Source organism: Geotrypetes seraphini, chromosome 1, assembly GCF_902459505.1.
Source record: "Geotrypetes seraphini chromosome 1, aGeoSer1.1, whole genome shotgun sequence".
In the NCBI taxonomy this organism is placed as follows: Eukaryota; Metazoa; Chordata; class Amphibia; order Gymnophiona; family Dermophiidae; genus Geotrypetes; species Geotrypetes seraphini.
The window spans coordinates 252,359,977-252,375,145 of record NC_047084.1 but is presented as its reverse complement, the minus strand read 5'-3'; the positions used below and the strand labels follow the sequence as shown (position 1 = coordinate 252,375,145).

Below are 15,169 nucleotides of genomic sequence, written 5' to 3'. Positions count from 1 at the left end.
ACCACCACTCCTCCGTCTCACCGAAGTGTTATCACGGGGAGATGCAAGTGGTGCACTCCTCACCGGTCTATTTAATTGAAATTTTATATCATTCCTCCAATTCTTATGCTTAAATTTACTTATCATAGTAATGGCGAACTATCAGTTCTCACGGTAGACTGGCGGTAAGACCCGACATGTTTCACAATTGTTTCTTCAGGGGTCTGTCAAATGCCGCCGCCATCCAACTCTAATCAATCTTGATTCTGAGGTCTATTAAACAGACTATAAAATTATTGAAAACATTTATTAAGGTGACATAAGACGTTTACTGAGTACCTTAGAAGCCATTTATTTACATATTGAGCATTGATTGGTCTAAGGTAATATTCAAGCCAGTTTCAGTTGGCATAGAATTCCTATGAGCATTGGAGCTTTTACCACATCGATTCACGATATAAAACACCCTAACATAACATGATAAAGGGGAGCCTTTATTATGATTGCACAATTCATTATTGCTGCAGTGTTGAGATTTGTCCCTTTAGGTACCATGATGTAGGCTCCAACTCCCAGGAAATTAAATTTCACTGAGCCTTAGCCCATGACACAGGAGACCAGCCTTTTGCTCGTGATATTTTTACATGAAATTGTTGGGTTTTTTTTGGCGACGTCATTCTATATTGACATAGACACTAAAATTCACTAGAGGTTGGCATTACTCATTTCTTTAGACTGATGCATTTCCGTTGCTTGTTTTGATTTATCTCACCTGTCCATGTCATCCTCTCTGCTCCTGAACTAATCTGTTTAATTCCTCAGCTGCCAATATGCTGATTCAGACTTGTACTCTTTCATTTTGAATTCTCATATCAATTATGATTTGTGGTTTTCTCCTTGGACAGGCAGCATTTTTGAAAACATTCACCAGAAATAACCTTTGACGACTCAGGCCCATTTTTTAGCTGGAGCTGGAGGCCAAGTGGAGCAGCCCAGCATTGAGGAAATATCTCTTTGGGCTCTATGAAATGTTGGCTTGAGTGATCCTAATTGGTTATATTTATTTTTAAACCCATAGATTTAATTTCATTGCCTACATTTAATATAGGTAGGTATAACACTTGCACAGTTACAGAACTGTCCTTTGCGTTTTCAGCTGAAATTCTTCTTAATTTAGCAGCTTAAAAATTATATGCCATTCATTTGCTAGATTTATGAGCCTAGATCTAGTGCTGAAAATCAGTGCACAGCTCATATCTTTTCTCCCTCTCCTACATCTACTCCTTTTGCCACTCCCTTTTTACACTTCTAAATTTAGGAGTTTGGTGAAATTTTGTGTATACATTTAGGCACTTGGCCTTATAAAATTTTTAAAGAGGCCACTTTAAGAGGCCAGTTAAATAACATTTTAGCATCTAACCACAAATTTATTTATTTACTTAGTCGATTTTCTAGCCCATCCTCCCAGAGGAGCCCAGAACGGGTTACACACATAGCAGATATACACAACAACAGACTGAAAGGATGAACGGCAACAGTGAGATAACTCCTATGTACTGCGTGTAGGACAGAATACATGTTTAGGGAGTTGAACACAGTAGCAAGGCAAACGATAAGGCAATATAAGTATAGCAGCTAGAAATACAATACATTCGTTGCATAGGGCAAATACATTTGATGCAAAGGACAATTTTAAGGCACTCTTGGTGTAGGTAAATGTAATAGGGAGACATGATCTTGTGTAGTTTGGAATCGGGTGCGTGCATGGAGACTTAGTTACAGCTAGAAGTCAAGTGGGAGGGCACATACAGTGAGACAGTATAACTTTGCTGGCATGGAAATAGAGGTTAGGGTGTCTTTAAAAGAGTCAGATAAAAAGGTGAGTCTTTACCGCCTTCCTGAAGTTTAGTAGACCTGTCAGTGATCTGATGGGTGGTGGGATTGTGTTCCATAATTTGTGTAGGAAGTATGAGTAGGTGTGTTTGCGGGCATTTTCCAGAAGGAGGGTGCATGCCGATGGGGTGGACAATCTTCTCTTGGCTTGTGATCGCAGGGGTTGGTTGGGGATATAGCTTGCTATTTTTTTTATCATTCTGTCAAAGAATTAGAAAGCTAGTGTAAGAGCTTTAAAGGCGTAGCATTTCTGGACGGGTAGCCAGTGTACAGCAGACAGAGCTGGAGCGACGGGGTCATGAATGGTTAAGTTCTTCAGTGGGCGAACTGCTGCATTTTGCATGTGTTGCAATCTTTGTAGGTTAGTTGCAGATAGTCCAACTAGTTGCGCATTGTAATAGTCAGAGGAGATAGCTGGCTTTCTCCCACTGAATATTCATGGTCTGCAGCTAAGGCCTGGATTCTATAAACGGCATCGTTGTCAGCGGCCGCCTTAAAAATGGTCACCGATCGTGTGCCAATCACTCAACAGCACTCAACATCGTCGGAGACGCGATGGTGGAAGCATAATAGTTGAGAACGGGAGAGGGTGCCTTGACAAAGCCCTTAAATAATATGGGCGAAACATGTTGGTGACGGATGTTTCTACCCTCCCGGCTAGCGTCAAAACTCTAAGCTAAGTACCTTTAGCATTCACATAATTAAAACGTAATTTATATAAAAACTGAAAACAAATAGTGGTCCAATGACGAATATGAGCATAAAGCCTCACACTATGAAAATACTTGAGTGTGTGGTGGCCCGCTGAGGACCTAAAAATTGTTAAAAATTGAATAAGTAATCACTTGGAATGGTGTATGGTAAGACAGTGGAATAATCTTTCACTGTTGTGGGATTGAATCACTCAACAGCGCCATTTATAGAATTGTGGCTTCATAAAAGGTAGGCATTGGAAATATAGGCCAAGGTTTTTAAGGCCTACCTTTCTGGCGCCTATTTTTTGTGTCAATCATGTCTATGGAGGCGCTTTACAATGCCTAATGACACTTCCAGCATTATATACATAGATGTAGTGGGTTGCTAAGAAAGCATTTATATCACCAAGAGAACGTAGCAACGGGAGTTCAGATATTGACCTTAGAGTATAGAGTGCTCATTCGGTCTGTCATTCGTCATTAATCCCTGCTAATGTTCTCATATTCTTATATATTTTTTTAGAATCTTTTTATAATCTTTTTATTGTATATTATATCATTTAAATTATCAATAAACTACTGTTTATCTATAATATGTTTTGATCACTTAGCTTTTTTTGCGTATCTGCATTCTGTGATCTACTGGTTCACCAGTGCTGTCCCAGCATTAGATGGGGGAATATTTAATCTAATGCTGGGACAGCACTGGTGAACCAGTAGATCACAGAATGCAGATACGCAAAAAAAGCTAAGTGATCAAAACATATTATAGATAAACAGTAGTTTATTGATAATTTAAATGATATAATATACAATAAAAAGATTATAAAAAGATTCTAAAAAAATATATAAGAATATGAGAACATTAGCAGGGATTAATGACGAATGACAGACCGAATGAGCACTCTATACTCTAAGGTCAATATCTGAACTCCCGTTGCTACGTTCTCTTGGTGATATAAATGCTTTCTTAGCAACCCACTACATCTATGTATATATTGATGTTTAAAACTGAATGAAGATATTCTATACTCGAACTACTTCCAGCATTAGCCATGCTTTCAGTGATGTTACGTGTCTTAAAGCACCTCCGTAGACACAATGCAGGTACTGGTAGGTGTTTACAGTTTGCCTTTTAAAATGTTTTTTTTTTAACAGTATTTTCAACTTAAGTTAGGCGCTAGTAGGGTGCCTAGTGGCATCTAACTTAAGGCACCCTATATTATAGAATATGGGCCTATCTGGCTAGATCGTACAACTGGCATTGAATATCTGGGTTGAATGCCAATGTCAGGCAGTCAAAGCATAAACCTTATAAAACACAAGACTTGTAAATTCCATAACCTATAATGTGAATTGGACCATATTTATTTTTCTGTTTGTCTTTATATCATGTGTCACATCTTAAAATCACTTGCTTAGCATCTATTTAGATAATCCTTATGTTGGCCTGTTAATAGGCATCACAGTCTACAAAGAATCTAGTTTGAATAGAAATATTTATTTAACCTAAGGGAAATTCTAACATGGCAAACAGGTTTGGCTGTATTTAAAAAGAACCAAACTTTTTTAGCATGACTCAAGACCTAAAGAGGTTTCACATTATTTGTAGAGTTACTATTTGGTCACACACCTCACCTCTTTTAAAATTAGAAAATGGCCACATAGTGCATATAAATAAAGCCTGAATTAAAGCCATCATATTGAGAGGATCTCACAGATTTTTGCATAGGGTTGGGTCATTGATAAGCTTCTAAGCCAAGCTATTATATTTTAATGCATGCATTTACCAAAAGGTAAGACTTAATTTCTGGGTGAATAACTTAGAATACAGTTCTTCCATGTTTTAGACTTCAGAGACAGAGTGGTAGGCCTTGTTCTACCCAAGCAACTTCCTTCCAGGCAAAGGGGGGATGAGTTTTTAGCAGAGCAGAGAACAACTACTCTGTTTCCTAATCTAATAATAATAACATTAGCATTCGCATTCCCGTCACCGGCAACTGAAAGCTAATCACCATCAATCAATAATCACACAACTCAGTTTTATTGGAATAAATATCTGGCCGCAGCTTTATTATCTATCTGAATATTATCTCGACTTACAATACAATCTGTGTCAAAAACCAACAAACCCCCAATGCATATTTCATACACCCCCAGGGAGCTATTCGGTGTCAAAACTAGCTCCCGTTATGTCTTTAAATTTATAACATTCCCCCCAAAATGACCCACAGTGACGCAAGGCCATGCTTCCCCTCCTCTCCCCTCCCCTCAAACATGACCCATGGTGACGCAAGGCCATGCTTCCCCTCCCTCTAAACATGATCCACGGTGACGCAAGGCCATGCTTCCGCTCGCAGCGGTCTCGCATACAAGTTTTACATTTATTTATTTATTAACTGCTCATCTCCCAGATCCAACTGAGCCAAACCCCATTTTCTGCCCCACTCAAAGTTGCGACCACCTCCCCCCAGCCCCATAAGCTCCACCAAACCCACCCAAGTTGACATATAACATGTACACCCCCCCACCACACCCCACAACACTGACACAAAACATAACACCAGCACAAATGGGAGGGAGGGAGGGAGGGATAATATTTTCATGAAGAGACTACTCTACTGTTCCCCTTTCCTCACATAATTCACTCCAGCCTGCCACAACATCCAACCAATCATGTGACTGTTCCACCCCATCACCTTAGAAACCTCCCTAATCATTTCTCTTTCTTACAAGCTCTGTCTATTAACCCTTTCTTACCTCCTCTTATAAACTTGTCAATCCTTATTCTACAGACCCTTGACAACACCTCATATATTCCCCTCACCCTCTGCCCCCCTCTCATTTTACCCACACCATCATTCAATAAATATTACCAGTCGGTGACATCAGCTCAGCTAATGTTATATCACACCAGATGAATCTGGTGTTTTTCTTAATAATAATAACTTTATTTTGTATACCGCAATACCACAGCAGTTCAGAGCGGTTTACAGAGGAAGAGACTGTACACAGACAGCGATGTTACAGAAGAAGACTTTCAAATTACATTAGTAAGTTAAGAGTAGTCTAGTACAATGTTCCTTCTAATTTTTCATAGGCTGTGTGCGCAAAAAATTTCATCTGTGCACATTTTAAAGAAAAACTAAATTTGTGTGCGCTATAAAAATGATTGCCAAAGGGCCCGGAGTTCAGTTATGGGCATTTATGGGCAGGTCTTTGAGTTTAGTCTGAATTAACAAAAACACAATGTAATTTTAGTTACACTTTATGTTAGTTACACTTTATGTAACATAAAGTCTCATTTCAATAAACATAAATTATGTTTCATTGAGCGTTACCTATAAATAAGGTATCATTGTACTTTATACTTAAAATTTAGAAAATAACAGCAATTTAGTTTTCAAAGTTTTTCCCTGCGATCTTTCATATTTATCCAGTCTGAATAAATTCTGTCAAGATCTGTTGAGCCTCCATCTTGAAGGTGACTCTTAACACGCATCAGCATTTCCAAATGCTCTAAATGTAAACGATTCCTTTGTTTAGTCTTCAAATTGTTCATTAGACTAAAACCACGCTCACAATCTGAACTAGATGCTAAGAATGTGGCAACAATGTCCATCAATTTTGCTAAATCTGCAAATTGATCATTCTGAAATACAAATTTGGTCATATCTGGAAAGCTGTTTATCAGATTGCTTTTGATTTTTTCTGCAACAAGGAATTTAAAGTCATTGTATTGCTGAATAATAACACTTTCCTCCGGAAGAAATTGTTTATACTTTAAACAAAGAGATCTGATATGTCCATTTCTGAAGTAAAAGTCGCATTGTGATATTGCTGTACAGTCAAAAGCAGACCATTCCTCAACTTCATTTTCAGGAAATCTTTCACCCAGATGCAAATATAGGATGTTGATGAAGGTTAATATGGAATTAGTATCCACTGAAACTTTTTCTCCAGACCTCATCCTGTTGTCAAGAAGACTGTTGACTTTATCACTCCACTTAACCTTGTCACCTAAGTATTGCATTCGAAGTTTGTTCAATTTATCCTGTGCAATGATAAGCTTCCAATGGTGACAAACCACGTTTTTGAAATGCCATGGTTAAGGAAGCCAGTTCTGATAAGACATCATTCAAAACTTCAAGTGTAATATGAAATTGTTCACTGTTCAGCTTCTTATAGCAGTACTTTGCAATAGGATCATTATCTTTGTCTTATTATATTATGCCTTGAATATATTATATATATACAGTGGTACCTCGGTTTACGAGTGCACCAGTTTGTGAATGTTTTGCAAGACAAGCAAAACATTCACAAAATTGGCGCCTCAGAAACCGAGCGTGGCTTGATTTACGAGTGCCCCCCCCCCGCGATCCAGCACCCTCCCCAACGCGATCCGGTACCCTCCCCCCATGATTTGGCACCCCCCCATGACACGATCCGGCACCCTCCCGACACGATTGGGCACCTCCCCGCCGCAATTGGGCACCCCCCGCCGCTTCTTACCATCATCTGAGCACCGGCACTGGCATGTCCTGTGTGTTGGTGCCGGAGCCCGAAGATCGGCCTCCTCTTCTGCTGGGCCTTAAGCATCTGCGCATGCTCAAGGCCTGCAAGTTCACGTTCTATCTTGGAGATAATGTGAACTCGCAGGCCTTGAGCATGCGCAGATGCTCAAGGCCCAGCAGAAGAGGAGGCCGATCTTCGGGCACCAGTACCAACGCACAGGACATACCATTGCCCAGATGACAATAAGAAGCGGCGGGGGTGCCCAATCACGGCAGGGGGTGCCCAATTGCGGCGGGGGGGGGGTGTGCCGAATCACGGGGGGTGGGGTGCTGGATCGCGGGGGGGGGAGGGTGCCGGATCGCAGGGGGGCCTTTGGGGGGAGCAATGCTGGTTCTCGTGGGGGGGGGGAACGTATCAAAGCAAGTTTCCATTATTTCCTATGGGGAAACTCGCTTTGATAAATGAGCATTTTGGATTACGAGCATGCTCCTGGAATGGATTATGCTCGTAATCCAAGGTACCACTGTATTTATATATATATTATATTATATATATATATAATATAATAATATATTCAAGGCATAATATAATATGCCTTGAATATATTATATTATATATTCACACACACACATATATATATATATATAAAATATATAATATAATAATATATTCAAGGCATAATATAATAATATATATATATATATATTATGCCTTGAATATATTATTATATTATGCCTAGAATATTCATTAATTATACAATGCCTTGAATATTATTAGAAACAATTCCTTTTCTTTTTAACACTTTATAGGGAATAAAAATCAGACAGCTTTAAGTACCAGAAATCTTCATGTACCAAAGTTCATTTTTGTTCAGGACAATGAAAATAAGAAATTTTCTATGTGAGAAACATAGAGGGCTATCTATACAATATCTAAATAGAATTGTAACTTTCCCCCCCCCTTCCTCCCAACTCAAGTTTGTCTTGTCTTTAAGAATTTTGTCATTTGGTTTGTCCTTTTTGTAATTCTCACTTTTCTTTTAATAATTTTGTACATCGCTTAGCAAACCGATTAAGCGATCCATCAAATTCTAATAAACTTGTAACTTGTAAGACAGTGGGAACGGACAATGAGCAATCCACCAGAGCCAACAGGATAAAATCAAGCCTTCTTTATTTCAATCCAGGACGTACCACATGTACTTAGGGGGAAACTGCATGAGGGTGAATCAAAAATTAAAGGCAATTGTTAAATTATGTGATAACCAGAATGGAGCTAGTGAAATGCAACATATATACTTGCACATTGCTTGCTGGATAATTCGACCATGCATAGTGCAGTGCTCGGCCTTTAGTCATGTGGCAGTCAGGAGGTCAGAAACATGGAAGCTCCATTTCAAGACTGCACCATCTAAAATAATAAAACGCTAGCAGCGCATGCGCACTCAACTGCGTGCTTCTGTAATCCCTGTTCCGTGAGATGTAGGTCCGTGGCTTTGCAGGAGTGCGCATGCGCGAGTCCCCAGCCTTACTTAAGTTTCCAGCACCTAACACTCGCCGCTAGCGCTGGACTTCCTGCTCTCCGTGTTGGCTCCTCTCACCCTACCTCGGACTTAAACTCGACAGAGGAGCCGCGGCACCTTTTCAAACCCTCCCCAGCACTGCCGCCATCGCTAAGTTTTTAAAGTCCGGAAAAGCCGTCGGCCGTGAAGTATGCAGGTGGCATACTTCACGGCCGATGGCTTTTCAAACTGCCCCCCCTCCACCACCGCCGCCATCGTTGGTAAGTTTTTTATTTATTTATTTTTTTTTAAACATGGTAGTCCAGCGGTATCCCTACCTGGCTCTCGCGGCTGCCAGAGGGAGCTGTGTTGTTAAGGCCTGCTTCTTCTGGCAGCAGCAGCATTTAAAATTTGCTACTGTTGCCGACTTCAGGCCTTACTCTCTGGCGGGTCCTGCCTACTTCCTGTTTTCATGAAGACAGGACCGGCCAGAGAGGAAGACCTGAAGCCTGGCAACAGCAATGAATTATGAATGTTGCTGCTGCCCGATGAAGTTCAAGGAGGAAAGGGAGCAGAGGGGGAGAGAATGGCTTAGAGGGAAGAAGACATGGCAGGGCATGCAGGGAAGGAGGAAGGTATGCCACACCAAGTGAAAAGGAAGGGGGAAGGGGGAAAGGAAGGAGGAGATGCTATATGGAACAGAGAGAGACAGAAGGCGGACACTGGATGGAAAGAGAACAGAGGGCAGTGAATGGAAGGGGAAAAACAAGAGGGTGAACAGTAGATAAAAGGGGTGAGAGAGGGAGACAGACACTGAATGGAAGTGTGGGGGAGAGGAGGGACAGCCGCTGAATGGAAGTCTGAGGGACAGGGGGAGCAGACGTTGGAAAGAAGTGGGGAGAGAAAGAAAGACAGATAGTGGAGGGAGGGAGACAGAAAGGAAAGAAAAAAGAGACAGGGGCAGGGGGAGTGACAGAAAGAAAGAAAGACAGCGGCAGAGAGAGACAGAAATAAAGAAAGACAGACAAACATATATTCTAGCACCCATTAATGTAACGGGCTTAAAGACTAGTCATAGAATAATGTTGAATAGTGCACTTTCTTTGGGCAGGGAGAGTGAAATCTGTGGAAATTCACCATCAGATATTGACTCAGTATGGACATTGCGCGGGCAAACAGTGAACAGTGAAAATTACTGTGCATTGCTGTGAAATGAACTTAATCCTGCAATTTGCAGCAAAAGAAGGAGAATGTTGTCCATTATAGTCTTGTTGCACCATGACAATACATGTCCTCATACAATAGCAATGACAGATGTTCAAATGTCTTCCACATCCTCCTTACAGACAGGATCTGGTGCAGATTCACTTTGGATGATGAAGTAAAGGAAGCGATGCTCACCTGGCTTCAGGAGCAGATGAAAAACTACTTCTCTGCAGGAGTGTAGAAGCTAGTTGAACAATACATCAAATGCGTCATCTTGCATGGGGGACTATGTAGAATAGTGATATGTTCAGTTGCTTCTATTAAAGCCATTAAATGCATTTTGCCTTTACTTTTTGATTTACCTTCATATAACCAGGCACTTGCCTGAAGGCATGCAATAGGAGCTTATTCTAAAAGAACCTAGGCACACAAGTTATATTATAGAATAGTAGGATAACCTAGTATTGGTATCTCTAATATTTATGCCAACCTTAAAGCTGACATAAGATTGCATGTGTAGGAGTGACAGAAATGTGGATAATTTACAGTTTTCTGCCAGCTACATATCTAAGTGGGAGACCTACCTATATGCTGCCCTTATGCCACTTTGCAAATCAAGCTATGTAAGTTAAACAAGTATTTGCAGAATAGGATTTAGGTAGAAGTTTTGCATTTATACAGGTATGTATGCACATATATGCCATTATTGTTTACATTTATGTACATAACACACAATATAACTGTGAGCAGCTAGGTTCAGTGGCATAGTAAGGGGGGCTGTCTGCCCCGGGCACCATCTTGGGGGGGACACTGGCACCTGTGCTCCTCTCCACCAACCCTCCGCTCCTTCCCGGCCGCCCCGAGAACATGTGTGCGCCCCTTCCCTTGCCCCGTACTTCTGTAAAGTTCCTGGCACAAGCAGCAACCCCAACCTGCTGCTTGCACCAGCATCGGCTCTTCCGCTGACATCACTTCCTGGACCTTCGCCTAGGAAGTGATGTCAGAGGAAAAACCGACACTGGTGGGAGCAGTAGGTTGGGGTTGTTGCTCGTGCCGGGAACATTAAAGAAGTACGGGGCAAGGGAAGGGGCTTACGTGGCAGGAGGGGGCAGGGAATGATGGGGTGGGAGCGGAAAAGGGGGGCGGGGAGAGGTGCCACCACCCCGGGCGCCTCTCACTCTCGCTACGCCACTGGCTGGGTTACAGAATTGCCCTTTTAATCGGAGAAAACCCTTAACAGAAAAACTCCAATGTGTTTTTTTTTAAAAAATTTCTTATGTAGAATATAGATTGAATCATACAGCTAATTTGAAGGTCATGGTTGTAGAGGAAAGCTTGCATCACTTGATATTTATTTATTGTTGAGGATGACTTTGTGATTTCTATTTTTTTTTTTCTCACATTTTTTGCTAACGATTCTTTTGGTTTTCTACAGCTTTGGATTCCACTTGCATTTGGATGTCGTCCCCAGTATGACAATGGGCTAGAAGAAGTTGTTTTTGGCTTTGAACCCTGGATTATCGTAGTCAATCTTGCTATGCCATTTTCCATTTTTTATCGAATGCATTCAGCATCCTCTCTTTTTGAGATTTACAGTAAATCATAACTGTCAAGCATGATCTGAAAAAATGTTTTCAATGGACCAATGAGAATCTTTTGGCATAGTCCATATCCCACAATGAGTCTACAAGGTATATAAGTCTCCTCTATGAGCAAGACATACCTTTGGAAAACAAACTGTTGGAATTGGATTCTCAGCACTCTATAACCATTAATTTTTAGATTTTTAATATAAATCATCATGCGTGCTCCTTAAATATTGGAACTTAAGAATTTAAGGGCCCCCTTTTATCAAACCACATTAGGGTTTTTTTTATCGCCGGCCGCAGCAGTAAAAGCTTCGACGCTCATAGAATTCCTATGAGCATCAGAGCTTTTAACACTGCGACTGGCGATTACCCTCCCCCCCTAAAATGACTTGGTAAAAGGGGGCCTAGGTTTTACTTTTAAAAATCTTTTCAAGGCAAAATATTGCAGTTGTGCTTTCTAAATCACCAAACAACAAAATATATTTAATATTACACTAGAATCAAAATCTGTTGATGGATATATCTTTGAATATTATTAGAACATGCCCCAAACTGTGTATATTGAGCTAGACCTTTACCCACACACCCCTACGTGCATACATGCACATAAATATATATGTACTGTACATATAAACTTCTAATAAAATAATATGATGCATGTACAATAGCTCTTATGCCTGCAGGTGTCATCTTTATGTAGATATAGTAGGTTTTGGAGGGTTCACCATACAATATAAACAGATTATAGTGACGTGACTTTTTATGTGGCATTTATTGCAGTACCCTTTAGAGTGCCCATATGGTCTGTTGTGCTAAGCTATCTGTGTGGCTATCTGAAGCTGTAATACAGGCTGGAATGTACTATTTGTTTCACATCTTTGGGTGGTAGGAGGAGATAGGTGACCACTAGGGAAGCAAGGGAGATCATGCCTTAATCCCTCCAATGGTCGTCTGGTCATTTTGGATTTCTTTTTGACCGTAATTCATTTTTATAAAATTTTCCTGCATCCTGTAGCCAACATCTTTCCACCCTTCCTCCATTCCAGCCCAGCTCGTTATGACATCTTTCCTTTCGCTTTCCTCCCTTAGCTCTCTCTTTCTCCCACCTCACCCATGAGTTCTGCATCTGACCCTCTCCCTTCCACCCGCACCCCCTTCGGTGACTCGGCAGTGGCAGTGATCAAGATAGGCTGCGGCGTCGGAGCCTTCCCTCTGCAAGACCCACCTATGTGGAAACAGGAGGTTGAAACAAAGAGGCGGTACTCACAGAGGGAAGGTCCTGATGCCGGAAGTCTGTCTTGATCGCCGCTGCTGCTGAGTCACCAAAGAGTGCCACTGGAAAGGGTGTACAGGTGCAGGTGGAAGGGAGAGGAAAGAGCTCTGGAGCACGAAGCTGACCTGGGCTGGCATGATTTCTTTTTCAGTGCTGCTGTCACCGCCCCCTGAAAAGGCAAAAACCAGAATAAAAAGGTAAATTAAAAAAGCTGCCCAGACGCCCGAGGGAGTCCTCAAAAAGAGGACATGTCCAGGGAAACCCAGACAGCTGGCAATTCTAGATTAATGTAACTGGGGTTTGTTTTGTAATTCTTTATTAATTTTCCAGACTTTAGCAGTGCATTATAAATAATATGACATTAAAAGATTACATAGAATGCACCATAATACACAGATAGAAAAGAAAACAACCATTTCCTCCACCCACCTCTCAATTATGAATACCTTAAATCATATTATTTATATAACATTATACTCAAATATTTAACTCCTTAAAATACTCCTTCCTCCCCTCACCCTGGATGAGTAAGGCAATCTAAGCACCTTATCATTACTGTGTATTAACAAATGTAGTCAATGAGCTCCATATTTTATTAAATGCATTACTAAAACCCGAACATTCCGCATTCATTCTTTTGTATTTATATGTGTTACATACACTTGTCCACCAGAATGTGTAATTAAGTCTGTCATGAGATTTCCAATTTCTCGTGATCATTTGGACAGCTATTGCTGTCAGGATCAATAAAAGATGGCTTTTGTATTTATCCAACAGAGGCTTTACCTGTAACAACGTACCACAAATTATGGCTTCATATGATAAAGGAATAGATGATTCTAATATAAGATTAATTTGTCCCCAAATTGATCTCCAAAAATTAAGTATCATTGGACAGAAATATAACATATGATCCAACGTCCCTATATTAATATGACAATGCCAGCAGCTATTAGATTTTTAATTATGAAGTTTTTGTAATCGAACTGGGGTCCAAAAAATCCTATGCAACAAAAATAACCACGTTTGTCTCATAGATGCTAACGCTGTACATCGTAACCTCCAAGACCAGATTCGTGGCCATCAAGATGCAGAAATATACTGTTTTATCTCGATGCTCCAAATGTCTATAAGACTATTTTTTGGCTTCTTATTCAAAAATTCCGAAATTAATTTGTACCATTGAGCGGCCTGATGTCCTACTAGATCTGTCTGATAGCAAAGGATTTGCAAGCTATAATAAGTTTTTGAATTTTTCCATTCAGGGAACCCACTCTGAATAGCTGGTTTTAAAAAAGGTTTGGACAAGTTCCTGGAAGAAAAATCCATAGTCTGCTATTGAGACAGACATAGGGGAAGCCACTGCTTGCCCTGGATTGGTAGCATGGAATGTTGCTACTATTTAGGTTTTTGCCAGGTACCTGTGACCTGTATTGGTCACCTTGAAGACAAGATACTGGGTTAGATGGACCATTGGTCTGACCTAGTAAGGCTATTATTATGTTCTTTTGACTTCTACAGTGTATGTCACAAAAATGATGAGAGGTAGATGAAGTTTCAACAACTCCAGCATGTGAAACCATTTTATTGTCACATACTACCAGTGGGGGTAGCTTAGGGAGGAGGAGAAGACATCTCGACTGGTAAGTTAAATATTGCCAGCATGGAAGGGTCAACGGAAGGGGGCGAGGAGGGGGGAGGGGGAAAGGGGAGTGCTGCTGCTGGCGACTAGGGCTTATTTTCGGGAGTAGGGCTTATATGAGAGGTCAAGCTAGAAATTGAAGATCAATTTCTGGTTACTGAGGGTTAAACAGGAACAAACAAACCAAAACTGCAGATATGTACAACGGTGTAGGCAAAATCTATTGTGACAACCAAATTGTATCTAAAAACCTTTTTACCAAACAGGGGACCCAACACGGTCCGTGTTTCGGACAACCTTCATCAGGGGTCCATGGTAGAAAAGGGAAGAAAAATATGTCACAAAAAAAATATATAGTAGAAAAAATGGATTATATAAATCGCCAAGGGTCACTGGATATTGTAAAATCTTGCTATAGTAACTGGGTATATTATATTTAGTTTATTTATGATATAGAGTCCCTTTTTAATTTCCTGGATTTTGCTTTTCTTCAGGAGGTCTGTTTAGACATTGATATTTTAGGAATATTTGTTCTCAGTTTCTTTGTGCTTTTTCTGATTGATTTGATTGATTGATTGATTTAGAAAATTTATATACTGCCTGGAGTTTCAGCAGTTTCCAAGATAACATACATAAAAATAACACATACGTAACATTGTACAGTAATTCAAAACAACTTAAGTGAAACCTAAAAGCTCCTTGGTATCATCCTTCACTATCATTACAGTTACGTGCTGAACAAAATCCTAGGGAGCAATTCACAGATATGCGATCGACAAAAAGCTTTGTTTTAAGCAATCTCTTAAAGCTAAGATGATCTGGGTATAGTCTTAATTGAAACCATAGTTTATTCCATAGAGAAACACCCATACATAA

At 40.4% G+C, this 15,169-nt stretch overlaps 1 protein-coding gene across 1 annotated transcript in view; it reads left to right on the top strand.

Moving 5' to 3' along the window:
* OTOP1 (otopetrin 1) overlaps positions 1-11,666 on the top strand; it is a 60,003-nt gene extending 48,337 nt beyond the window's left edge. Inside the window, exon 6 of the mRNA XM_033959489.1 lies at positions 11,225-11,666. Coding sequence (XP_033815380.1) covers positions 11,225-11,395 — 171 coding nt within the window. The 3' untranslated portion in view covers positions 11,396-11,666. The remainder of the gene's footprint in view (positions 1-11,224) is intronic.
* The last annotated feature ends 3,503 nt before the right edge of the window (positions 11,667-15,169 follow it).